The 26,561-nt window shown below is 41.2% G+C and overlaps 3 protein-coding genes across 6 annotated transcripts in view; 1 reads left to right on the top strand and 2 right to left on the bottom strand.

Annotated features, from left to right (window-relative positions):
* The window catches only part of LOC133405836 (zinc finger protein GLIS1), a 106,629-nt gene extending 105,228 nt beyond the window's left edge, over positions 1 to 1,401 (bottom strand). For all 3 annotated transcript variants that reach the window (XM_061682777.1, XM_061682779.1, XM_061682778.1), the window contains exons 1-2: positions 1,253 to 1,401; positions 887 to 1,185 (exon numbers count right to left, since the gene is read on the bottom strand). In XM_061682777.1, coding sequence (XP_061538761.1) covers positions 887 to 1,185; positions 1,253 to 1,257 — 304 coding nt within the window. In that variant the 5' untranslated portion in view covers positions 1,258 to 1,401. The remainder of the gene's footprint in view (positions 1 to 886; positions 1,186 to 1,252) is intronic.
* An 887-nt stretch (positions 1,402 to 2,288) lies between these two features.
* On the bottom strand, positions 2,289 to 10,989 carry ube3a (ubiquitin protein ligase E3A). Of its 2 annotated transcripts, XM_061684426.1 has the most exons (12): positions 10,814 to 10,989; positions 9,539 to 9,621; positions 9,206 to 9,252; positions 8,864 to 9,105; positions 7,039 to 8,159; positions 6,646 to 6,790; positions 6,208 to 6,413; positions 5,848 to 6,012; positions 5,014 to 5,169; positions 4,848 to 4,921; positions 4,403 to 4,546; positions 2,289 to 4,090 (listed from the first exon to the last, which is right to left on the bottom strand). In XM_061684426.1, coding segments are annotated over exons 3-12 (2,376 nt in total). In that variant the 5' UTR covers positions 9,208 to 9,252; positions 9,539 to 9,621; positions 10,814 to 10,989; the 3' UTR covers positions 2,289 to 3,969. The 2 variants fall into 2 exon arrangements, with proteins under 2 accessions (XP_061540410.1, XP_061540411.1); XM_061684427.1 differs by lacking the exon at positions 9,539 to 9,621.
* Positions 10,990 to 17,528: 6,539 nt separating this feature from the next.
* The window catches only part of atp10a (ATPase phospholipid transporting 10A), a 30,029-nt gene continuing 20,996 nt past the window's right edge, over positions 17,529 to 26,561 (top strand). The window contains exons 1-6 of the mRNA XM_061683345.1: positions 17,529 to 18,240; positions 22,068 to 22,272; positions 22,363 to 22,448; positions 23,904 to 24,010; positions 24,078 to 24,209; positions 25,264 to 25,394. Of these exons, the coding sequence (XP_061539329.1) occupies positions 17,822 to 18,240; positions 22,068 to 22,272; positions 22,363 to 22,448; positions 23,904 to 24,010; positions 24,078 to 24,209; positions 25,264 to 25,394 (1,080 nt within the window). The 5' untranslated portion in view covers positions 17,529 to 17,821. The remainder of the gene's footprint in view (positions 18,241 to 22,067; positions 22,273 to 22,362; positions 22,449 to 23,903; positions 24,011 to 24,077; positions 24,210 to 25,263; positions 25,395 to 26,561) is intronic.

Below are 26,561 nucleotides of genomic sequence, written 5' to 3'. Positions count from 1 at the left end.
CAGTAATTTCATGGCTTAGCACGTGAAATTACAGTATATATTTGCTGTTTTACTATAATTGACTCTATTTACAGTAAAAGTGAAAGTAATGCAACTCGTAGCCAGTATTTTACTGTAAACTTACAGCCTAAACGTTTTCGTCAGGACACTAACTTACATCAACTTGCTATATATAAACCTCCCATACATTTTTTTTTTTCATTTTATGTAAATAAATGCTCTAAAGGAATACATGTATTTGGAGTTGGGAATTATGATGACAGTAGTTTATAGAACAAAACAAAACTGTTCGTTTCAATCAAACACTTAATTTCCGCAACATAGGAGAAACTGACCATTTTCCATTTTTTTTCCAAATCTGTATACTTTTCAAAAAATATTTGCACATACCTCGGGTCAGAATTTACCAACATGGCTGCTTTTGTGCCATATACTGTAAATAGTCCAAAATCTAAAATATTGATCATGTAAATGATATCTGACAATGATTTAACAAGGTAGGAAACAAATAACGCGCAACACGGTTGTTTCTACGTATGTTCAAATGATGACTTCCACGACGTTCCTAGGAAATCACAATGTCCAATCACTGGTGATGCATTTTTAGAGCGGGGCCATATCAGTGACCCCTGATTAAGAGTCTTTAATGAATTTAACATGCATGTTTTGGGAACGTGGGAGGAAACCGGAGTATGAGGAGAAACCCCACGCGAGCTTTGTTCATCTATCTATGTGGGCGACACATAGCGACAGGAAAAGAATAAATGCTCTTTTTACTTTTGTAATTCCCAGGCTGTGCTTTTTTTTTTTTTTTTTTTTCGACACACATATCTTTACTTCTACTTGTAGTCGAGTACGGAGCGTGTGAGTGCTTTTCAAATCCTACCTTGTAGCGGTGGGAAAGTGAAACAGGAGCGCGGAGCTTTGGCGGCCACATGCGCTTTTACGCCCGGCGCGGCGGCGCCGTCGGCCGGCCGCTTGGCGTTGGTGTGCTCCTGGTGCTGCTGCTGCTGCTGCTGGTGGTGGTGGTGGTGGTGGTAAACGTAACCTCCTCCGAAGCCGGTGGCTCCGGCACGCCGCGCCCACGTGTCCGCTCTGAAGTCGCCGAACGTCGGCTGACAGTGGCTCACCATCCCGGACTGCGCTGGTGCGGAGTTCTGCATCGGAAACTTTTCCAAACAGGACCTGAGAGGTGCAAAGCGGTTACTTTGAGGTTGGGGGTTTTCGCGAGGCTGAATGCATTGATCGGCACCTCATCGTCGGCGTTTAAGGAGGGAGGTGGGGGTTTGCGCACGTGCGTGCATGGCCGGGAAATTGGAAGGATGTGATCGATAGCATCCTCATCTGCGCTGTATGACGATCAGCATCACCTCGCTCTCTCTCTCTTTCTCTCTCTCTCTCTCTCTCTCTCTCTCTTTTCCTCTCGCTCTCTCACTTTTCGTTTCTCGGTTCTGATTGACACCAGATACCTGGACCCGGCTGCAGCAGTCTCGCGCACCAATGACGACGGAGGCTGAGATTTGTGCGCGGGTGTGTTTAAAAAAAAAAAAAAAAAAAATCAATACTGTTCATTTGAATGAACCAATTTTCGGGGTGAAGATGTGAAATGAGTGCACAAATATTATAGGACTCTTGATTATGTAAAGGATCGGTGTGGGGGATAGTAAACGTTTTTAATATTAAATTGGAGCGTTATTATTTTAATAAAGGCCGCATTTGTGTATTGTCCAAGTGAACCTATTGTGATGTGTGTCTGTGTATCAATATTGTTATTTAATTTGGCCATTTAGGTAAATAAGTGTCTTAATAACTATATAAAACAAATAGATTTAGTCATAAATGGATATTTTGGACCACCACCACACGCAAGCTTTTTGGTTTTCTTTAGGACTCCAAGTTAGTGGTGTTTGATTATTATGCGTTATGGGATTAATAGTAAAAGCTGTCTTGATTTTACTTTCAAAATTGGAATAATCATCCACTTTGGATTTTGCCTTTATGCATTGTTATGCAGCGCCATCTAGTGGCTGCTACGTCAAGGACACAGGATTTCATGCTGTGTTTGAGTGCTGTGAGAAATCCGGGGGGGGGATAAATGAACGCTCCACATTGTTTATTTGATTTATTATTTTGTATTTATTATTTTATTTTCATTTGTATCTTTTTAATGTTATTCTTTTAGGACTCCATTTTGCTTTATGATGACTATTTGTTGTTGTTTCGTTAAATGTATGCCTTTTCCAGGCAATTTGGGGCAATTTAGAAAGCAAAACCGAAACCAGTCCACACACACCAGGATCCCTGGAATTTATTATATATATATATATATATTTTTTTTTCATTTTTATAGGCAGTCATGTTTTGACAATAGGGAATATGTGCAACCAACTTCTGTATGTAACAAAACAGGTCAAAGCACTTCCTTCCAGCGTGGGTCAATGGCGGAACTCTATAGTAGGAGACCGACACAAAGGAACCGTAGGCACTTTAAAGGCAGGGGCGGTTACGGAGGGGCGGCGCTCCAACCCACTGAGACTGACATACACCTTGAAGCAAGCCCGCTTGACCTCTTTTTCAACAACTGTGAGAGCGACAGTCTTTTGATTTTCATTTTCTCAAAGTGGTGTTATATGATGGTCTCACATTTCTTGACAGTGAAAGAGTGAGATCAGGCACTAAGGAATACTTTGAAAAGTGTGTTTAAGAAATGTAAGTGTTTTAAGACATTTGAATGCATCAAAAGCCTATGGCAGAGACAAAACTACCTTGTTGTTTTTTAATATCTCCATCACAGTTTTTTACCTACGGCAGAAAATTTATTTTTTGTTGTTGTTTTTGACATTTTGTTTTTTTTACCTAGTGAGCACCCTGGCAGAAGTGTATACCTGCAACCAGCTCCTGATATACACTGAGGACCAAAAAAACAGATTTTTGATGTTATCTTTTATTGTCTTTGCATCAGAGTTAGTCTTCCCTGTAACACTGTAGTTTCACTATGTCACACATTTGTTATCTACCTGAGAAATTTGACCAATGAAAACCTTTTTTCTGCTTTGCTTATTTGGGCTTTTTTTTTTTTGTTCCTTTGTGCAGGTGCGTCCCTCAACATCATCACTAACAAACAGAAGGGTGTAAAAGTCCACCGTGTGCTCTTTCACGCGCACAAACACACTTCGCTTAAGAGTAACTTACACTTCACTTCAAAATATTGGAAATCACCAAATATACTGTACGTGCTGAAATGACCTTCCGCTTCCATGATAGCAAAGCATTCAAATTTTGAGCTAATGACGTCCTACCAATATTTTTGCACATGGTTTAGCTTGGAGCAGGGTTAATTGGACAGCTTGAACCAGAATCTGCATTTGGGACCATTTTTGAAAAATACAAAAATAAATCCCTTTCAATCTCTATGTACAAGAGTAAGAATGTCTTCATTGTCGCTTGTACGATGAAATTGAAGACAACATGTCACTTTGCTAGTATAGCATTAGCATTTTGAACAGATGCGTAGCGTTATCCAAAGCGTGCATTTATCTGGGTTAATTTGGCGTTTTGGCCAAGGGACACAACAAATGTTTCCGTCAACCTTTCTGGCTAACACGTCCCTAGTAGCATAGCATTATCAGTTCATATAGCTTTATTAGCTTTTTAAGAGGGCCGAAACCTAGCCAAAATGATCATTGAATTCATTGGCGCTTTTGCCGGGAAAGTGTCTTTGCTGTGCTGTAATTGGCCAGTCTGGTGTTTTAGGGGGTGTGGTTTAGCAAAGGGTCATTTCCTGTCACACCTTAAAGTGCACTTCCACAGTTTTTTTGCAAACAAAAACAAAAAAACACACACACCTGGAAAACAAAAAGTTCCACCGTTGTGAGGCTTGGTGAATTATTTCTGGAGGCACAGATTTGCAGTAGGGGTAAAGGCATTCTTGGTTGGTAGCCCCAAAATAAAACCTTGTCGGCGGCTGCGTCACAGCATTCCGAAGCCTTGGGCGTAAGTGATGGCCTTGAGGAGTCTCTCGCGCAGCTTCTCCTTGGAGGAATATTCCGGAAGCAGCAGCACGTTGAAACAGGTGTGCGACGTCGGCAGCCTGCGAGACAACACGCACTATGGACAGGGCCTGTGACGTGGTATGTGTTGGAGCGGGCGATGCTCCCTTCCAAAGATAGCTAGCTAGCTCACTAGCTTGATAGCTCGCAAGCTCGCTAGCTCGATAGATCGATAGATAGATAGAATCTGTGGTATGGTTTGGATCATGGCATGTTCCTTTGCATCGACAATTTATTGGACATAAGATGTGGTATGCTTTGGATACCTGTTCCTTAACCTGTACCATTCTTCAGTAGTCCGGGAGGTTGGTTGAGCGTAATCTAATTTTGAAAAAGAGGATGCCGGTCCATACCTGTCGCTGTCTGAGCCGTTTTTGGTGATGATCATTTTGAGCTTGCCGAGCCCGCCCACCGGCGCCCTGTCCGTCCCGGTGGTGAACTGAAGGAACAGCCTCTTCTGTTCCTCTCCGAACGAATGCAGCGTTTGCCAAAAATCCCTATGAAAACAACCGCCGACAGCAATCATTGCAATACTTGCATCTCGTTTTTTTTTTTTTTTTTTTTTTCTTTTATAAAAAGAAACTAAGGATGACAGTTTGACTTTTCTGTATTATTTCCTATGGGAAACAATTACTGTAGATTATTAAATTGTGTTGTGCAGATTGTGTTCCGCTCTCTCTCCAAATGTTGAGTTTTTCTATCTTACCCCCACAAAAAGTATTCAAAAATGTATTTCATCATTTTTTTCGACACAAGAAAAAAAAAACATGAGACCAAAAACACAGAAGTCACGTTTACTTGATAATTTGTGTATCTTTGCTATAACCTCCATCGTATTCTACCGTCTTCTCCAGGGCCTCAAAGTCAAGTTTCTGTTTGACCACAAGAAAAGTGGGTTGAAGAAAACAACAACAACAAACAAACAAACAAACAATGTTGCATTATAAAACGTGTGCATTCTCACCCTGCTTCCACAGATAAGCAGCTCTACTTCCTCGGGCCTGAACAAGTATTTCATCGGGGACTCACTGGTGACCATGAGGAAACCTTTCTTGAACGCACAGAACTGCCTCTCCACGCTTGTGTTCAGGATGTAGTCAGTGTACAGGTCCACAAACTCCTGCCAATAAAACATGCGTTTGCATGTTTTGTTGCTCCGAGTGTGTCAAAGTAGCAGTTGTTTGAAGGTTTATAATTAACGTAACATCTACGCTAGCCTATCTATAGCGTGTCACATTATATGTTAGCATTTAGCTAGTGACCTTTTGACAGACAAAATGATATGGTTTGGTTGACCATTTTGGTGTTTAAATGTAAAATGTTTAATTCACAATTGTTGGATCTTATGTTTGAATGTGTTGCTACATTATGTGTTAAAGTAGCAGTAAATGTTTATAATTACCATAACATGCATGCTAATTTCCGTTTGCCCATCCAAGGCATTTCAAATTACATGTTAGCATTAAGCTAGCAGATATTTGTTGGACGAAATAAGTTGGTCTGCTTTAACATTTTGGTGTTGAAGTATACAATGTGTAATTATCTTTGGTTTTAGGTGCCAGTTTTACGGTAAACTTCAACTGAGAGTGACAAACAGCTTGAAGCTCTTATATGGAGAATTGTCTTCTTTGTGTTTCCTCGGAGCAATTAAATACGACAGTCTCCCATTTCTTGACGGCGAGAAAATAAAAACAGGTGCTAGGGCATACTTTACTCTTCATCGCAAATTTTTACTTATTGCGGTTGGGTCTGCAACATATCCCTGTGACGAACGGGTGTTGACAGAATTTCCTGTTACCTGTCTGTTCTCCTTGGAAACAGGAATGTCTTCTGCCTTCTCCTTCAGGCCGTACAACACGGGGTTTCCGAAAAGGTCAGTGTGGGAGATCTGGAAGGTGAGCGCCATGTCCGCCTCCACGTCTCCATTGTAGTTCAGCAGCTCCTTCAGACTCTGGTAGAGAACCTGAAACACAAAGTTGACTGTACCATGTAATAGGTCCTCAAAGACTCTAAATTGTCTTCAGTGTTCATACTATAAAAGCACGTATGCACGGTTCGTTGAGGACCCCACGTTTACTCTCTTTACACTTGTGGTGAGGTCCTTTCAAAACTCTTAATATAATGAGTGTAGTTGGAAGTATAGCATAGGCAACTGTACTGGATGTGAGTCGGGGAGATCCAAGAAGGAGCCCTTCTTGCCCATGAGCTTCCTGTAGACCACCATGGGGAAGTGCACATCCAGGATGCAGTTGTTGTAGATGGCGAGGCCAAGCACGATGCCCACCAACGTGTACTGGGCTTCGTTCTCCAGGGAGGATGAGTTGAACCAAAAGAGCTTGGTGTCATCGTCGTAGGTGAACATTCCTGTATGCACAGTCACAAAGTCAAAGCATGGAATGGTTGAGTCACAAAAGAACACATTGAAATTGTCTTTCATGTTAACCAAATTCAAATATTCTGTTGACTGCAGTGTGAACGGTTTTGTCTCGATTCGCCAATCCTGTGTTTTTGAAAGGCGATCCGTCCAAGTTGTAGACTCCCGTCCCGTGTGATACTGATTGAACAGGATAAGCGGCATCGGAAATCTAAATCTCACCGATGTCGGGATTGAAAATTTCTTCCAGGACCAACTGGAAGAACTCCTTAGAAACGCCGCCCTCGTCCACGCCTTGCTCACCCTCGAACTCAACAAAGAGTTGCTTCTTCAGGTCGGACGGATTCTCCATAGAGATCATCTCCAGCTGCGACACAGGCGGCAATGGTAAATGGTAAACGAGCTTTCACTTTTACAGTATACAGTACTATCCGTGGGAGACCGGGACTGAGTCCTACCGCGAATAGTGGAAAAACTGCCATTTATTGACTCCCCCTAAAAAAAATTCCTTTATCAATAGTTTAAACCGTAAATGTACCACAAACTATGATCCCAAAACAGTTTAAACGATGAACCATGTTATAGCTGTACGGGTAAACAATCGCAATGACTCACCCTGACGAGGGCGTCATCGATGATGTGATCCCGCCTCACTTTGAGCTTGAGGTAGGGGCTGGACTGCTGTCCCTGCACCATGCCGTAGAGGGCGGTGAGGCGCCGCTCACTGTACATCCTAATCCGGTTGTCGTAGTACAGCCCCTGGTTCTTGGTGAACACATTGAGGACAAAGGGGCAGGTCTGGAACGAAAACTTGGTTTCCGCATCCACCTTGAAGAAGGTGAAGTCCTTGTCCATCTCTACAACGTCGCTCAGGGACTCATTGACGAAGTCCTCAAACGGGATGAGGGGCTTCCTGCTGTCGATTGGCCGGACCCCTATTTCTTTCTCCAGTAGGTCCACCTCAGGACCCTTCTTGTAGAGACGCTCCTCGCCCAGAAGCTCATGTAGGCTGAGCTCGTCCGAGTCGGCCGCCTCACCGTCGTCGTCGCCGTCGTGCTCCGTGTCCACGTCGCCTCCCACCAGACTGGCGTAGAAGACCACCTTCAGACACTTGCAGGCGGCCACCACCGTGTCGTCGTCGTTGACCAGGTGCTCGCCGTCATATTCCCGGGTGACCACGGTGTAGGTGATGAGTTGCTGGAAGGTCTCCATAATGCGGCGGATGTGCGGGAGCTCGTACTTAGACCACAGCTCGCACAGCCGGCTGAGGGCGGCCACCGGAAGCTTGCTCATGGCCTTGCACAACTGCGGCAGCGCCAGATCCAAGTACTCGGGGCTGTGGAGGTTGCCGTTCTCCATCAGGATGACAAAGATGTTTAGGTAGTCCGGGATGGTCTCGTACGCTTCCAGGTACTCCAGGTCCAGCTCCACGTTGGGAGTGAGGTAGACGAGAGCGTTGACCAGAGCCGACTCGGCCTGCTCGATGGTCTGGAGTCGCTTGTAGAAACGGCGCACCGAGTCAATGTCGACGGTGACCTCAAGGGAGGTGCCCGGCTGATGCGAGGCCCCGTCTTTCGGCTCGGAAGATTCAGGGACGTCTTTACGGAAACTTTTGATCAGGGCGTTGGCATTGGAGAACACCCGGCCGATGACGCGGATGAGGGAGGAGTAGTCCCTTTCCTCTTCGCAAACACTCAGAATCATACAAACTGTGTTATCTGTGAGGTAATGGATGTCTGGAGCAAAAGATCAGAGACAAAACCTAATGAACCAACTGAAAACTCTTAATTTTCTTTCATCAGGATTTTTCCAGGCTCAAATTCAGGCGGATGTCATACAGTTCTGATCATTCACTCAGATTCACTTGCCCCGCCCCCCACTGGCACTAACGGACATTTAGTCAGATTTTATTTTTATTGTCAAAGGAAAGAAAATATGTTTATGGTTTTACGAACGACAATTGTTACATTTGTTGAACACGCGACATTGTCTTTGAAATTGTTTACCGATTATTACAAAAGCACATTGTGTTATGTTAACTAAAGACGAGTAATCTTACACAATATTTACGAAAAGACGCATGTTAAGGTTCTTGAACACTGTTAATAACCTTACATTTTTATGAGCATATACAGGACGTGCAGTTCACTGAAGACTCTAAATCGTCTCAGATTTTTACAAAAACGCGGACTGTATGTTATAGTTTAGAACACTCGCAATCATCTTCAGTGTTCAGTTTATGCTGAAGACTCCAAATTGGCTTTGATGTTGACAAAAAGAGGTTAGATTTGTTGAACACTCAACATTGTCTTGGAAAAGAAAACATTTTTTTACGATGTTGACAAAAACACGGTGTGTTACATTCATTGAAGACTTGTACAATGCTTACAAAATCTCATATTTAAGCTTGGTTGAACACTCGAAAGCAGTTCCACAGTACCTCCGAAGTCCTCCTTGAGATCCAGAAGCTGAAGGTCAGATTCTGTCCGTGACGTCTTGAGATCGCAGAGTTTGGCATTGACCTTATACAGCTCCAGCGCTCGGACCGCCGCCGCGTTTTTATCCAGCGGTCGGAAGTGGCGACACGAGGCGCAGAACTCATTGTCACAGTCGTCATTACCACATCCGTCGGTTAACTGCCGAAAGTAGCGCTCGATGAGATTCTTTGCTGCTGATCTGCTCCTGTTGCCAAAGATATTTAGTACTACACCGATTAGCATATATTTGCATATTGAGAAGCGATTTAATGCACTGTCTTTGGTTACATCGGGAAGCGACTTACATTCGGCTGGATTATGAAACCTTCTTCAGGCCCAGTGGACAATACCCCTGAAATAAAAATTACATACAATACAGCCCGTTAGCGGGTCGCACATTTGGCACCTGCGTCTCAAGTGGGGAGTTACCCGACTTAATCCAGCTCTTAATAGCACCACTATTACGTCACAATTATAGGACCCATCAATAAAAAAACATACATCTGCAGCAGTTCACAGTATATTGTACTAGATACTACCTATCTAATCAAGAGACAGAACATAAAAAATAAAATACATCAGTCGTCAGAGATGCTGATTATTAAATGCATTCATGCGTGCAGCAGATTGCTACAGACCTGTTTTGCTAGTGGAAGTTAGCTGTAACAGGTTTTGCTCCGACCAACCAATCAGGGGACGGAAAAGGGCCAGCACCCTGGCTCTGTGAAGGCAAATTCTAAATGTGATTGGTTCAAGACAAAGTCCCATTGCTGATGTAGTTGTGATTCTCAGTGTGGTACGCGTACGACTAGTTGTACATGAGATCCTTCTCGTGGTACACGAAATAATCACTGTCGAAGTACAATTCAGTCGTATTTCTGAACTTTTTGTCTTTAAACATTTGGGTGCAGTTTTTATTTAATTAGTAAGTGTGATATATTTGAATATAACCGTTACTTAAGTTGTTTTTTCCCTCTCTCCTGTATTTAGGCACAGTGTTAACGTTCAAACTGTGCTTAATGTTACAGTGGCTTAGAATGATACTTCTTAGGAATAAAACCAGTCTCATTTTGATGAACACTTTGGCCAACTACACTACTGTATTTTAATGATGTTGGTATTTGGAGAGAAGCATTTTTCAGTGCTACTTGGTGTCAAATGCTTGAGAAACAATGACTTACTGGATTGAACCATACAATTTGGGTAAAATGGCTTTCATTCTAGACTTGAAAACGAACATTGAAGGGTTTTTTGTTGTTGTTTTCTAACAGATTACATCTTTACATCTTACAGCAATTTTTGGACAAGGGAGCAATAGCTTGTAAAGTTCTTAGTTTCAGAATGAGTAGTTTATAATGGCTACACTCCAGTGGAGCAAATGAGGAACGCAATTTTGATGTTAGGAGATAGAGATACCCATGGAGAATTTACATTTTAATTTTAAGAAGTGGGAGCTCCCTCTGCTGGCTGTAGAAAGAATGCACTAACACTATATAGGACATAGCATTAAACATTTACTTTATAATATAAAGTTTACTGAGAAATACACTTTTCGAGGTTGTTTTACAACCCGTGTTAAAATCCAACAAAGGCCTTGTTGTTTTTAAAACGGTTTTGAGTGTTTATTATTCACAACCAACGTGTCAACAACAAGCTCGTGTTGAACACCTGCCCAAGGCCGTGACGTCACGAGGGCAACTTGACATTAACCTTTCCGCCGGGCAAACACGACGAAAAATTGTGAAGTTTAACGAACGTGTTCACAGTAGTTCTACAAACACAAAGCATCTATTAAAAGTGAGCAGGCAGTAAGTTCGCTTGTGTGTCTGTGACGCTGCAAAAAATAAAAAATACAAAATAAAAACACACACACACACACACACACACATTTTAGCGCCATGCCGTCCACTCACTGTTTATTTACGTCGCCTCCGTTTTTTTAAACAAAACAAAACGTCTGTCCACGTACGTAAAGGTCGGACTAAACTTGTGTTAAAAAGGGACAACAACGTCAAGGTGAGCTACTTTTCGTAACAATTCACAGCAAAAATGTTCTCTGCCAACTTGTCAGAGCGAACGTGATAGTATCCCAGCATGCAACGCGCGCCTTCCCTCCCCTCCCATACCCACGACCCATATTATTAGGTACACCAATGTGTTCTATCCAACATGTAGCTTTGAAATTCTTTATTTTATTTCGTTATAATTTGCTTGGTATTTTTTTATGTGTAACTGATTAATTATTTTACCCTCCCAATTTCCTTTAATTTGTTGTAGTGTGTATTATTTCATTGCATAGTTAATTTTTTAAACATTTTTTTCAGTTCATATTTCATTATAATACTGTTAATGTAATTTCATTTTAATTGTCATATTATTTCACCAATCTTTTTATGTAATGCAATTTGAATTATTTAATTGACACCTATTTATTTTTACTTATATTTTAGTTCTTAGTTCTTTCTACAGCCAGTGTAGTTTTATTTTATTACAATTTGTTGCCTGGTAAGTTTTTGTTTTTAAAACTATTTATTCTGTATTTTATTTTATTTACAAATATTGAATTAATGTTTAGTTAATTTATTCTGTAATTTAATTGAAATTATTTTATCCCGCTGTATATCTTATTTTTGTTTTTGTTGTTGTTGTTATTGTTTATTTAAGTAGCACAATTTTATCCAATTTAATTTATAGAACGTTTCATATTTAATGCCATTTAATTACACCCACAAAGTTCTTGCCTTTTGATTTAAATATAGTCTAATTTTATTTTATGTTCATTTATTGCAGTTACTTTTTATGTAATTAAAGTTTTCTGAATATTCCGTTTACCTTTAGCTTTTTATGTAATCTTATTTTATATATTTAAGTCCTTATTAATACAATTGGTTTTACAACTGCTTATTTCATTAATCACTGAATTCACCAATATCATTTATATAAAAAAATATTGCTTGTTTGTATTTAATTAGGAGAAATATTAATCAATTCCTAAATTAATGTATATAATTATTTTTATAGTATTTACTTAATTGTAATTGTTTAATTACACCGTCAGAACTCACATTTGTTAAAATATTGAAAATTGTGTTTTGATCTATTTGGTGTGTGTGGTTTTAAAAAAAATATTATTTATTATTATTTATTTTAATTTTTTTATTATTTGTGTGTGTGTTGGTAATACTATGCATTTATTTTAACTTGACACTTTGTTGAATAAAAATACCCCAAAATATGATATAGCATGCACACTGCTGCAGTTTACTTTACAGACACTCGGGGTCGCTCTAACCACACATAAATGGCAGAAAAATGATGGTGCACAACCTACACACCACATCATTATTAGGCCTCTGTATGTACAGTGTATACTGTATATACTTTCAAATCTGATTATGCATACAGTGAAACATTAGCATATTCTACTCATGATTGCAAGGCGCAAACATCAATCTCCGTGTGGCTCCTTTCATCATCTTTACTCTACTTTGCATTAGAGCGTATTGCAAGTCATTAGGCCATCATTTGACTCCCAATTAAGGTGGATTCAATATCATTAGCGGCTTTCCAGAGGTCCCAGAGAAACGGAGCTATTATTTGCCTGTTCCCCTCTAAATTGTGCAGCGGCGTGCGCCTTTTGTTGACCAACGGCAACCGAAACAATACTCCTGAGAATGGAGCCGACTTTGTTTTAATACACCAAGCGCTTCCACAAGTTTAGCCCTTTTTAGTTATTTAATAATGTGTTGTATCATAAAAGTTTGGCCCCCAAATTGGTGTTTTATTGCAGTATTGTACAACCCCAATTCCAATGAAGTTGAGACGTTGTGTTAAACATAAATACAAACAGAATACAAAACAGAATATAAATAAAAACAGAATACCCGCACTCTTTTACTACGAAGCCACGCTGTTGTAACACGTGTAGAATGTGGTTTGGCATTGTCTTGCTGAAATAAGCAGGTGCGTCCATGAAAATTACGTTGCTTGGATGGCAGCATATGTTTCTCCAAAATCTGTGTGTACCTTTCAGCATTAATGGTGCCTTCACAGATGTCTAAGTTACCCATGCCATTGGCACTAACACAGCCCCATACCATCACAGATGCTGGCTTTTTAACTTTGCGTCCATAACAATCGGGATGGTTCTTTTCCTCTTTGGCCCAGAGGACACGACGTCCACAATTTCCCAAAACTATTTGAAATGTGGACTCGTCGGACCACAGAACACTTTTCCACTTTGCATCAGTCCATCTTAGATGAGCTCGGGCCCAGAGAAGCCGGCGGCGTTTCTGGGTGTTGTTGATAAATGGCTTTTGCTTTGCATAGTAGAGTTTCAAGTTGCACTTACGGCTGTAGCGCCGAACTGTATTTACTGACATTGGTTTTCTGAAGTGTTCCTGAGCCCATGTGGTGAGATCCTTTACACATCGATGTCGGTTTTTGCTGCAATGCCGCCTGAGGGATCGAAGGTCACCGGCATTCAATGTTGGTTTTCGGCCTTGACTCTTACATGCAGTGATTTCTCCAGATTCTCTGAACCTTTTGATGACATTATGGACCGTAGATGATGAAATCCCTCAATTCCTTGCAATTGTACGTTGAGGAACATTGTCCTTGTCCTTAAACTGTTGGACTATTTTCTCACCCACTTGTTCACAAAGAGACTCCTTTTCTACCCAATCATGGCGCCCGCCCACCTGTTCCCAATGAGCCTGTTCACCTGTGGGATGTTCCAAACAGGTGCCTGATGAGCATTCCTCAACTTTCTCAGTCTTTTTTGCCACCTGGCCCAGCTTTTTTTTGGAACCTGTTGTTTTTATTTTGTGTTTAACACAACGTCCCAACTTCACTGGAATTGGTTGTTGTAATATTACGGTTACCATCCAGAATGGAGCCGACCATTTTGACTTTGTTTTTTGGAGCCAGGTGTTTTACAAGTTATTAGATTTTCAGGTACTGTATGTAGAAATTGTGCAGTAGCCTAGATTTCTTTCATCCCCAATATCAATTCCGTGATTCCGATCATCATGACGTGGTTTTATGAACTGTTTCTACAAATTGTTGCCTTTTCAGTTAAATATTGTGATGGTTTTTTTTTTGGGATACATTTTTTTCAATATCAATTATCGCTGCATTGCATTATTATCCTGAAAGTCGTGAATGGAGCCAATCGTCAGGACTTTGTTTTTATAAACCAAGTGCTGCTACAATTTTTCACCTTTTTCGGTTATATTGGGACATATAATCGTTGTCCCAACATACGTCATTTATCACTGTATCATGATATTTTTTATTTTAGTAAGCCGTCAATATTGCGGCTTAACCTGGATGTCTTGAAATTTGTCCTCACAGGGCCAGATTGCTGGCCTTCAATGAGATCAGTATTTTTTTATTTTTTTTAAATGTTCATCCTCTGATTGGCAGTGTTGGGGAGTAAATAATTACATGTAGTGAGATTACATAATTTAATTATAAAATGTATGTTGTTGTAATCCATTACATAACTGGGAGAAAATGCGTAATTAAATTACAGTTGCTTTTGGGAAGTTCCATGATCACAATTTTAGTTACATTTGAAAAATAGCCGCAAAGGCTTGGATTATTATTATTATTTTTTTTTTCCCATATCACTTCCTCTTTCTAAAGCCGACGCTTGTGATTGGCTCTCTTTGGTCATGTGCCATTCTACTGTCGTCTCAAACATGACATATTTTTCCAAATATGACCTCGAAGTGCCACCTTCTGGAGCAATCAATTAGTTTGTCTGAGATTTATGAAACGTTTAGAATCATAATAAGACTTTTGAACACATAAAATAATATTTTATGACTGTTGAACATGTTTTCATGTTTTCCACGTTATCATGTTTTCCACATGCTGTATACATAGATACAGTATGTATATTTATTTAATATATGTATGTATAATGAAACAATCATTTTTTATTATGCATTTAGATTTCATCATATTTTGGAATCAGTTACTTATTTGTGCAAAGAAAACAATATGTGGTAAATTCCACGATAATGATGTGTGGTTTTAATCCACTTTTTGAGAGGAAACATGCAAGGGTCCCGTTGATGCATTCGTTTAAAATTTAGAAAAGCAATCACAATGTAATGAAATGTAATTAGGTATATTGCTTTGAGAAAGCAATCAAAATAGTTGCACCGCTGTTGCATTTTCAACAGGGTAACTCGTAATGGTAACTAATTACATTTTCAAAGTCATCTTCCTAACACTGCCTATGGGTCGGTCAGAGCAAAACTTGTTAACTTCGACTAGCAAAACACACAAAACGATCTGCACTCATTCATGTATTTATTAAATCAACGTCCGGTGAGTATGATTTGTATTTTAATTACGTTTTTTGGGGTTTTTTTGTTTTTCCTTATCTTGTTTTCGACTGCTCCAACTTTTTTTCCCTTCCTGACTTTTCAAGGCCGGAATGCTATCTCACACGCACCTCACTCCTCACTCATCCATCAATAGGATAGTTGGAATTCTTCTCCACAACAAGAAGAACATGCATGCACTCACCCGTTGTAACATTAAGATGATTATTTGTTATTATTATGATTCACTTTTGACTGATCATGCCTTGAAAAAGCTGACGGCTTTTTATAAGCTAATGGATTTATTGAAATGATCCTATGTTGTCTCTTTTCGGGATGACTTCCGACCGCACCAGTCTGCATTGTTACAACACGGTATCGTTGCATATCGGGGAAATGCCTGCAATAGTCGAGACTTATTCGATTGGATCGATGCCCAGGTTGCTCTCCTTATTATTCCAGCTGTGGGAAACTGTTTAAGATGCCTGCGACCCAAAGTCCTCGGGTTTGAGTTCCCATCTGGAAAAATTTGGGCGTGAACTGTTGCACAAAACATCAGGATCGACGCTCATGTCGGACATCGCCATAGCTTGTAAGACCGCTGTTCATCAATGGATTAACTCAACGGGTGTTTTGCTTTTTTTTCCATCTTTTTTTTTGTATTTATTCATCTGTTATTTGACAGACAGTCTCTCTGTCAAGTACAACATTATTGTAAATAAATATTTTAAAAAAAGCTTTAAAATGTCTGAAAAAGTTTTAAAGTTGATCCAAACGTACCTCGCTGATGGATGGAAGGGGTGATTTTGAGTTCCAAGTGGACACTATTCTCTGTCTGTTAAATCTGACGTCTGTTAAATTGGGGTCCGTTAAATTGAGGTTCCACTGCATTATAAAAAAAAAAAATACTAATTATAAAATCTCTGGCCCTGGGAGTGGACCGCTAAGGGTGGGCCTGGTCATTGGCAGTTGGGATGTCATTAAAGATGAAAGCACAAAGGGACATTTAAGGTTGAGCCTTGATTCAAGTCGTGGGGCCCTATTTTCGTGATTGACGTAAATCTGGTGCGGTGGGTGGCGCCGCTGTGGGAGTGTTTAAAAACGACTTTGTTTGCCGCCAATCAGAGCGGCTTCTCTCGTTCCCTTTAAATGTGGCGCAACTGACAGCATCGACGGAGAAATCTCGCCGTGGAAGAGGACGATGCGTAATCGCAGCGATCCACGCTCTGGCCCGTGTGGAAACAGATAATGCAAAGCTCAAAATGAGCAAGCTCTAAAATATTTTCTGTGCACCAACACATGCAGGTAGGTATGTTACTAAATCCAGAAAAATGGCCGTCATTTTCTTTCCACTTCACCAGATGCCAGATTTCGGGCACGTGGATTTAGCGGAGGTCCACCAACATCAGGTTTTCTCATTGTTTCCCGCAAATTAATACTTGTTCTTTTCAGATTACGTTGTTGGGAAATCCCTTTACGACCTGCTTTTTGACATTTTCAATTCAGTTGAGATTTTCCGTGGTTCTGACAAAGATGAAAATGTTCCGCGATTAGGGTGTCCAAAATCACACGTTCACGTAATTCAAACGTGGATGGAAAACTGAATGGACGTGAATCAGGCATTTTGGTCTCAAATTTCCTCATGATTTACACTGATTTCCGTACAACAAAATTTGAGCCGATTTGCGACATAAAAAATTGCATAAAATCCTTAATCCTTATCAGATTCTTACCACCGTACTCCTCTATCCAAGATATCGTCTTTTTTGACATACACGTATTTTGAAAATTTTAGTAACATACCAAATGTAGGCCAAACTACTGTACTGTACAATATTATGGCTCGATTGCTGCCGAAGTTGATATTAGAAAAACAAACCAACAAAAATAAACTCGTAAATCGGGTGACTCGTATCTCGAGGCACACCTGTATTCCCTCCATCCATCCATTTATGGGGGGAAATTCCTTTGAAATCCGAACACTGAACTCAATATGTCCCCGTAATTAAATAACCCTTTTTTTTCTATAGCTAATTTCTTCCATCCTCCACCTCACATCGGAAAACATGCTCGCTAACTTCCTGTGGACAGGAACGGCAACTCCGGGAATACACCGCGTGGCACTCGCGGGGGCAGTCGGGCCGGGCCGGGCTGGGCTCAGGGGCGGCGGGGCTCGGATCTCACGTTTCCAGCCAACGATGACGATCTACACAAGCTAATGCTAAGAGGTTAGCTCATTGAAGTCTACGAGTTATGCTAGCCCATTAGCCGCATCCAGGTAGCTTGTAGATCGATGAGCTGGGGCGGGCAAAAGTCAGCATCCTTCCCGAAGTGGAAAAAAAAGAAAAAAAAAAAGTGGAGAAGCCCCAAACAAGCTAAAAGTTGTCCTCCGGGCGGGCGGAGTGAGGACATGGATGAAAAGGAGCTGTTTTCGCGAAGAAAGTAAAACGCCGAACCAGGGCGGGGAAAAGAATGATCACCTAGCCGCTAGCTCGAGCTGTGAAGAGAAAAGTTGTGGCGTCCGTCGCTTCCCGACCGACGCCACCCCCCCCCCCAAAAAAAAACAAGACGTCTCGGTCGGCAATGGCGAGCCGCGAAGGAGCCGCCACCGCTGCGTCCAAAGCCAAACTGAGGCCGCGGAAGAAGAAGAAAAGCAAAAAGGAGAGTAAAACCCGCAGCGTCCGCGCCAACATCCACGGCGAGGACGACGACGAGCCCAACCGACATTACGCCGACAACAAAATCAAGACCACCAAGTACACGCTGCTCTCCTTCCTGCCCAAGAATCTCTTCGAGCAGTTCCACCGCTTCGCCAATGTTTACTTTGTCTTCATCGCGCTGCTCAACTTCGTGCCGGTGGTCAACGCCTTCCAGCCCGAGCTCGCCCTCGCCCCGGTGGTCTTCATCCTGTCGGTCACGGCCATCAAGGACCTGTGGGAGGACTACCGGAGACACAGGTCCGACAAGGAGATCAACCACATGGACTGTCTGGTCTACAGCAGGCGAGTAACAAAAAGTCCATTGAAGCCATCCTTTAAAGTCTTACTTTGAACAGTTTTCTAACATCGCGATTGTGACCAAGTTTACATTTCCAACATTTGCAATTTTGGGTCGGGGAAATTAAAAGCGTTGACCTCCATTAACAAAATTGATGTTTTCAAGTTGACGCACGGGCTTTACAGCTGTCAGTTGGGAAAAAAAAAATAAAAAATCGACAATATCTTATTTTCTAAAAGTAAGCCGAGACTTCTGTTTAGTTTACATTTCCAGCATGCACTTTTTTTTTTTTTGCTACATTTAAAAAAAAAAACACAAAAAAAAAACCACACAATGCAAACAGTTTTTCAGTTGAGACACGACCTTACCCTTTGCTTGGTGCCCATTATTTAGTTCAGTTTCAAAAGTATTTTATAATCTGTTATTTTATAACAGCAAGTCGCGCCACTTTTATAAAGTTGAAATGGGCACTTTTAACTTGAACTCCATGAACATCATCAATGTTTTGACGTTAGCACCTTGGCTTCACCTTTTACATCACTTTTTTTTTGAGGGGGGTCAACATTACCTTATTTTCCAACATCAAGTTGTGATTTATGTAAAAAAAAAATGTCATTATTTGTTTTGTTGGCAAATTACATACTGACCAGAATTTGAACTCCGTCCGTCCATCCCTTTACCGCAGGTGCGCTGGCGCCTATCCCAGCTGAGTTTAGGCAGAGGTAGAGTACACCCTGTACTGGTCGCCGGCCAATCGAAGGCCGCACACACACACAAAAAATTGTTTTGGTATATTTGAATAAAAAAAATGTAACACCTGAACTCCATTAAGAAAAATCACTTTCTAAGTTAACACGTTGGCTCCGACTACTGATTAATATTTTTTTTAAATCTAATAGCAAGTTGTAACTTTTGTCAAATTGACATTTGCAACGTGCAATTTGTTTATTAACAAATACAAAACTTGAATTCCGTTAACCAAATCACGGTTTTTAATTTGGCACAGGGGCTCCACCCTTTGGATGGTAGCATAAAAGTTGCAAAAAGTTCCCGATACCAACATTTGAATCTACTTTTTTATATCCCTTTTAAAAGCACCTTGTTTTCTAACATCACTTTTGCAAAGTTAACGTTTCCAACATACATTATTATGGTATGTTTTATTAACAAATGAAACACTTTGAAGTCCATTAGTACCTTAGTTTCTAACAGCTAGTTATGAGCTTACATTTTAATTCTACAATTCGTTGGCATGTTTTTTTGAATTGGCAAATAAAAAACTTGAACCCCATTAACAAAATCACAGTTGTTAAGTGCGCACATTGGCTTCACCCACCTTTGAACAACTATTTACATCAGTTTTAAAAGTACCTAATTTTGTATCACTTTTGTGAATTCAAAGTATACAACCTACCTTGTTATGGTATATTTTATGAACAAATTAAACAAACTCTATTTAAAAAAAAAATAATGTTTTTTTTAGTTCACAGAAGGTATTTACCCTTTGCACGGTACCATAAAGGCTGCTAAATTTCCGTAATATCCACCTTTCAAGCTATTTTTAGACCGGTTTAATTCAAATAGCACTTCAAATTTTAATAGTTTGGCACTTTTAAATGTCCCCATATGCACTTTTCATCATACTGCCAGGTATCTAATCAAAACAGCTGTCAATATAGCCATGCCTAGATGGATAGATGCACTCAGTGTGTATCATCAAAATTGCACGCTATTAGCTTTGTAAAGAAGGCAGAACTGTATGTGCCTAATAAAGTGTCCGCTGTCCTTGTGTGTCGTCCGCCTGTGTTTTGTGGGTTTTTCCTGTGCTAATGAAAAGCGTGGCTGTGGCGTGCGTATACAGAGCATAATTCACAGCGGTCAAAAGGCTCTGTGTTTTGACTCTTTAAGTCCTTCTCTCGTGCAGCTCCATCTAGGTGATGGTGCCGCATACGTGGCAGGAAGTTCCTGCTTCTGTCCCGAAATGCTAATATTTACAAAAAGTCGAGATATTAGAAGCGTTGATGTTTGCGCTCGTCCTCCCGCTTGAGCGGTTAAGCCCGGCGGGGATTGGGAGTAAACGTGGACTTGCGAGCATCGAGTGAAGTTTACAATGCGTAAACACTTGGCTCTTGTTGATGGAACTCCAATGTGAAGCAAACAAGCTCTCGCTTTGGGTCCACCTGGAGGAGGAGCGTGTGGTCTTCGGACTGGGTTTGTTTTGCAGTGAACTCAGTCTGAACTTTCACAGGATCCTCATTTCATCGGTCGAAACTAGAGATGAAATGACCGAAAATGATCACGGTTATCGGTATTATTGTACTATGGCTAAAAGATATGAACATATTGTACAGTACATGCATGCATATAAAGCCTTGCTGTTTTTATTTTGAATACAAAATTGTGTTTAAACAGCACCCCGATGTTCTTTTTGCCAGTGGTGGAAGTAACAAAGTACTTTTTGACCGTACCCAAGTAGATTTTTCAGATATCTGTACGTTACTTGAGTCCATTGAACAACTGTGTAGTTACAAATTTGTATGCAGTAGAACTCCACAAATGAAATTACACTAATATAATCGTAATTTATAAAAACACATTGTTATGAAATGTAAAGAAATGAAACTTCAATTCATTGGTCATTGTGCTGCTCCTTATGCTGTCTGTCAGTAAGCCAGAGTAATAGTAGTCCTTCTTTGCAGAGGATAAAGAATATATGCCTGTGAGTATTGTCATATTGTCAGTCTACATGTGTTGCTCTACTTTTTGGGTTCAAATATGTTGCTGAAAGTGTCGTAACACCACAACATAGATTCATTAGCCCATTCGTGAAGTTTTCCAATTATGTGCTAGCATTAAGCTAGCAGACTTTAGTAAGTACCGTGACACCCATCGTGCTCAGTATTTACAATGGAACCTCCCGTTGAATGAACGCTCTGATTGTACTTATGCGTCCTCAAAGTCATTCGCCACCACAGACATGACAAAGCAAAGAGTCGGCGAGATATTCTCAGCGACCTTGCTATGTGGCGCCGGTGTACACTGGGGTTCCACTGGTCAAAGATGACAAAAATCATGTGCTCTGCTGATTAACATGCGTCAATTCATTGGTCACGGTGCATATTTCTCAGCTGAGTGCGACACTAAGCTAACTGGGTATGTTGCTCGAGTACAACGGAAACGAAATGAGTACATCTGTTGTCTGAATCCATCGATGTAATTGAAAATGAGCAACTTCTCTAGGGCTTGTTAGCTGTGAAATGAGTCTGTATGCGTGTGAATTCTTCTCCCATCAGAACAGTGTGAACTCATTCTATTATAATGAAGACTAAAAATAGAATATTTATTTTTTTCTTACACGTGAACCTGACACAAAGACGTCTCTCTAAAGCTACGTCAACGCCTCCCCCAGGTTTTCGTTGCCATTGATTTATTTATTTTTTTGCTGCTTAGAATGCTGAGCACCATTGTTACATCATCCAGTGATGGAGTTACGCTAATTAACCTACAAGATTATATGCACGCGTAGTACTACAAAGATAACTAAAAGTGAACTATACTTAGGCCGTTATTCTTTAGCGCATTGACTCGATCACTACAATGGATTCATATTCAGATTTTTCAATGCATAATATTCCTCTCCAAATTCCCACAGGAAACATATGAAGTAAGGGACAGCAAGTGTAAATGTGTTGCACTTAAGTAAGGTGTCAATGTTGTAAACAAATGCAGTGCAGCTCAGCGTCCCGTTATGATGGACATGTTTGCCCAATTTCATGTCGCTCGGTGAAACTGGTGTCGGTTGCTAATTCTGTTTTTTTGCCTTGGCCGGCAGGACAGAACGGCGCTACGTGGAAAAGTTCTGGAAGGAGGTGCACGTGGGCGACTTCATCCGGCTGCGCTGCAACGAGATCCTGCCGGCCGACGTTCTGCTGCTGAGCTCCAGCGACCCCGACCGGCTGTGTCACATCGAGACGGCCACGCTGGACGGCGAGACCAACCTCAAGCAGCGGCAGGTGGTGCGCAGCTTCTTTGACCTGGTGAGCCCACGTCACTTCCCGTCGCCGGAATGAGACGACAATGGCGCACGCGTGCCTAATGAAGTGGCCGCGGCGTGGCTGGTTTTGCAGGACTGCGACTTCGACCCGTCCAAGTATGACAGCATTATCGAGTGCGAGAAGCCCAACAACGACTTGAACCGATTCCGAGGCTACATGTGAGTATCGTAGCTTGTCATGTGGGATATGTACTTGTTGTTCCTGATGAAGTCTGTTGAATTCTGGGAAATGTAGGATTCATGATTTTTACTTGTTCACATTTTCCTTAAGTTTTTTTATGTTTGCACTTAAGTTTTACATTTTGACAAATGTTTCCTCTGAACTTTTGTTTTAACTGGTTTTATCTTTTAACTTGGTTTACGTTTTGAATAAGGTTTACAATCTCACTCAATACTTTCAAGGTTTTCTTTTTTTTCCCCATTTTTATTTTATGTTATGCTTTTTCCTCATTATTTTGTTGTTTTTCCATTTTTACCTGATAACGCCGTAAGACAAAAAGCCAAAGAAAAAGTGCGGTGGTGGTGTTCTTATGGATTATTCTTTTTTGGAAGTGTTGGGAGTGTAAAGGAGCCTCAAAAAAGCACGACGTCAAAGTCACTCAAGGAGCCGAGAATCGCCCACTTGACTGGTTTCTCAGGAAAGTTGTGCTGATATAAGGACTCTCTCTTCGGGTGACGGAAGAATGACTGCTCTGGTTTTTAGATAGTGATAAAGTGGGAGTGGTTTGGCTCTATAAATGGACGCTGTCCTCTATGACATTCTGCCACTGGGTTGGGCAGGATGGTGCTTAACGGTGTCAAACCATAAATCTTCACACGCCCAGGCCATCAGTCGGTTTTCCTTTTTAAGTCCAAATGTCCCATTTGCCAGCGGAAGTGCAGAACAGGCAAATGGTCGGCATGGCCGCTGTCATGTAATTGGCCTGATTTGCGTTCCCAGTACCTCCGGCAGCAGTGGAAAGAGTTTAGTACCTTGGAAGAAAGTACCAGGAAGTGAACGTATGATATAGTGTGATGTCCAGCTTTGGAAAAGATTAAGAGTCCATAAAAAGCACTGGACATGTTGGGTTATTTTGACCATATTTCTTTTTCCGCAATGAATACTCTAAATGACTATTTGTATTTGGAATTTGCGCCGATACCACTTTTTTTCAGACAGAGTGCGAATACAGAGTACCGATCCTTGATAATGCCATTACATATTGGAATTGTAATGAAAATGTTTTATTTTAATCAAATATAGTTCAAAAACACAAACCCCAAAATTTTATGGACATGGTGTAAGTTTCACTCAAATCCATGTAACAGTTTTTAGAGTAACAACCTGCCGTCACTGACATTTTAACAACTAACTGCATGTTCTTCCAATAGTCTTACCACCCATTTCACTTGCGTTGCATTTTCATTATGCGGTGTCTCATTCAGAACACTTGGGAGCACTATGTAGAAGGAGTACATACAGTAAGAGACGAAGAAAAATGTAGCGTTTGGTGGCTTTATACTCTGTGTATTTACTACAAAATAAACCGATATTGGAACCTAATTGTTTTTTGTTTTTTTTTGCTATTGTGTTCCTATGATTTCACCACCATTGACTTTGATTCATTCTGGCAGAATCCACCGGAGTGGCCGACGAGACGCACTTTACAAGGACAACCTGCTGCTGAGGGGCTGCACCATCCGCAACACGGAGGAGGCGGTGGGCATCGTCATTTACGCCGGTGAGAGACACGCACACAGCGGCGCCTCGCACTGTCTGGACGTTAGTGACCGTGTGTGTGTCTGCAGGTCACGAGACCAAAGCCATGCTTAACAACAACGGGCCTCGCTACAAGCGCAGCAAACTGGAGAGACAGATGAACGTGGACGTCTTCTGGTGTGTCATCATCCTGTTGGTCATGTGCTCCTTTGCTGCTGTTGGTGCGTGACAGTGCAATGCAACAAACACTCCAGTACATGTGCACACAGAGGCGCATAATCTTGTTTTCTAAATATGTCTTTTGTTGACAAAAACGTTGGTCTGCAGCTGAGAGTACTATCAAGCCAACTGGAATGGGGAACGAAAAACAGAAAGTAGAAACCCAGCAGAATAAAAACAACGGAATCAACATTTATTCACACCAGTTACAACAGATCCATATCCTTTGTTTACAAAATGTTGGACGATAAGTGTTCTGGCTGAGAGTCCAATCAAGCCGATTGGGAACGAAAACAGGAAGTAAAAATTTACCAAAATAAAGCTGGTAATCTGGGTAACAATCAACATGTGTAAATGACACCAGTTACATAAGAACGGAATACAAAGGTTTTGTTGACCAAAAGTTGGCCGAAACCTGTGAGTCGCATCATGACAACCGGAATGGAGAACCACAAATCCGAATGTATGTCTTTTGTTGACATATAGATTTTTGTTCCGGTGGAGAGTCCTATCGATCCTACGTTAATTGCGAACCAAAACAGGAAATAGAAACTCACCAAAATAAAGCTGGTAATAGGATCTATTTTTATCCATGCACCAGTTACAGAAGATTTAAATAAAAACCCTTTGTTGACAAAAAGGTGGTTAATACTGGCTACGGGCTGAGAGTTGTAACAGGGCAATGGAGCACAAAAACAGGAAGTTGAAACCCACTAGAATAAAGCTGGTAACAGAATAACCAGTTTTCCACAACACCAGTAACCACAAACCCAAATCTAAGTGTTTTTGTTGACATAATTTGGTCGAGACCTGATCGTTCCAGATGAGAGTTCTAGCACGCCAATAGGAATTGGGAACAAAAACAGGAAGTAGAAGCCCATTAAAATAAAGCTGGTAACGGAAACAGCTTTCAAGCATGAAACCAGTTATAGAAGATCTAAAGTCCTTTTTTGACAAAAAGCTGGTCGATACCACCTTGGGGCCGAGAGTCCCATGAAGGCCAACGGCAATGGGGGGGAGGAAACAGAAAGTGATGTTATGCTCTTCTTACTGCAGGTCATGGGCTGTGGGTGTTTCAGTACGGAGATAAGAGGCCCGTTTTCGACGTCCTCAGTCCGGAGGGTAAAGACTTGTCGCCCGTCTTGTCGGCCATCTATCTCTTCCTCACCATGATTATCGTCTTCCAGGTATGAAACACCGACCCTACCTTTTGTTCACATGTGACTAGCGTACTGACTCTATTCAGCATGTGAAGCTAGCACAGCAGTCCGGTCAACCCAAGTGACGAGCATATGTCAGCTAACCAGATAGCAGCCAGATCACTAGCAGTTACTGCAAAATACTGACTCAAATATACGACACCACTCACAGGAAAGGCAAGTCAAAGTCCTTTTTTCACAAACAGCTACTCGATATCTGTACACGTATTCCAGCTAACCAGTCGGCGACTAGCTAAAAAACAGTGGACTGTACTGTAAAACGCCAGTCAAAGAGCCAGATCCATCCTTTTGTTCAGTAAAAAACAGGTCATTATCAGCCCCCCACTGAGAATCCAATCAAGCCAAGTGATAAGCATTTGCCAGCCAACCCATTCAGCAACTAGCTAGCTAGCTCTTTGTTGTCAAATAACACAAACAGATGGGCTGATGCTTCTGTATACTGTCAGGTTGTATTGTTTTTCTTTTTCCTGTTTGCTGACACGCCAACCAAACAAAAAAATGTCACCCTGTGCTGGCCAGATTCAAAGTTTGGGTTTATGTGCACAAACAAATATTTGCGGATGGAGATTCCACCCCCCACTCTGACATTTCGTTGTGACAACACATGACTTTTTGTTGACCTTTCAAATACAAGCACTGTTCTTAAAGGCCTTCACGTTAGCAGCAGTTGCTAAGTGCTGATGTTGTTTACCTAAAAATTTGTATGTCACACTTAGCTTAGGTTAGCATGTTTAGCATTTAGCATTAGATTTTATGCTTTTTGCTACTCCGTTAGCCATTTCTGTTTTTAGCTTTTTAGCCATTGTTTTTTGCTATTGTACCTCTAAGCCATTTGTTTTTTTTTTGCAATTTATTGTAGCTCTTTTGACGGCACGGTGGTCAACTGGTTAGCACATCTGCTAACCAGTTAGCAGATGTCTCTGGGAACTCCGGTTTCCTCCCACATCCCAAAACCACACATGGTAGGTTAATTGAAGACTCTAAATTGCCCGTAGGTGTGAATGTGAGTGCGAAGGATTGTTTGTTTATATGTGCCCTGTCATTGGCTTGCAAACAGTTCAGGGTGTACCCTGCCTCTCACCTGAAGATAGCTGGGATAGGCTACAGCACGCCGCTTTTAGGCTATGTTTGAAC

Source organism: Phycodurus eques, chromosome 8, assembly GCF_024500275.1.
Source record: "Phycodurus eques isolate BA_2022a chromosome 8, UOR_Pequ_1.1, whole genome shotgun sequence".
Classification (NCBI taxonomy): Eukaryota; Metazoa; Chordata; class Actinopteri; order Syngnathiformes; family Syngnathidae; genus Phycodurus; species Phycodurus eques.
The sequence above is the reverse complement of the archived record's forward strand: the minus strand, read 5'-3'. Positions and strand labels throughout refer to the sequence as shown.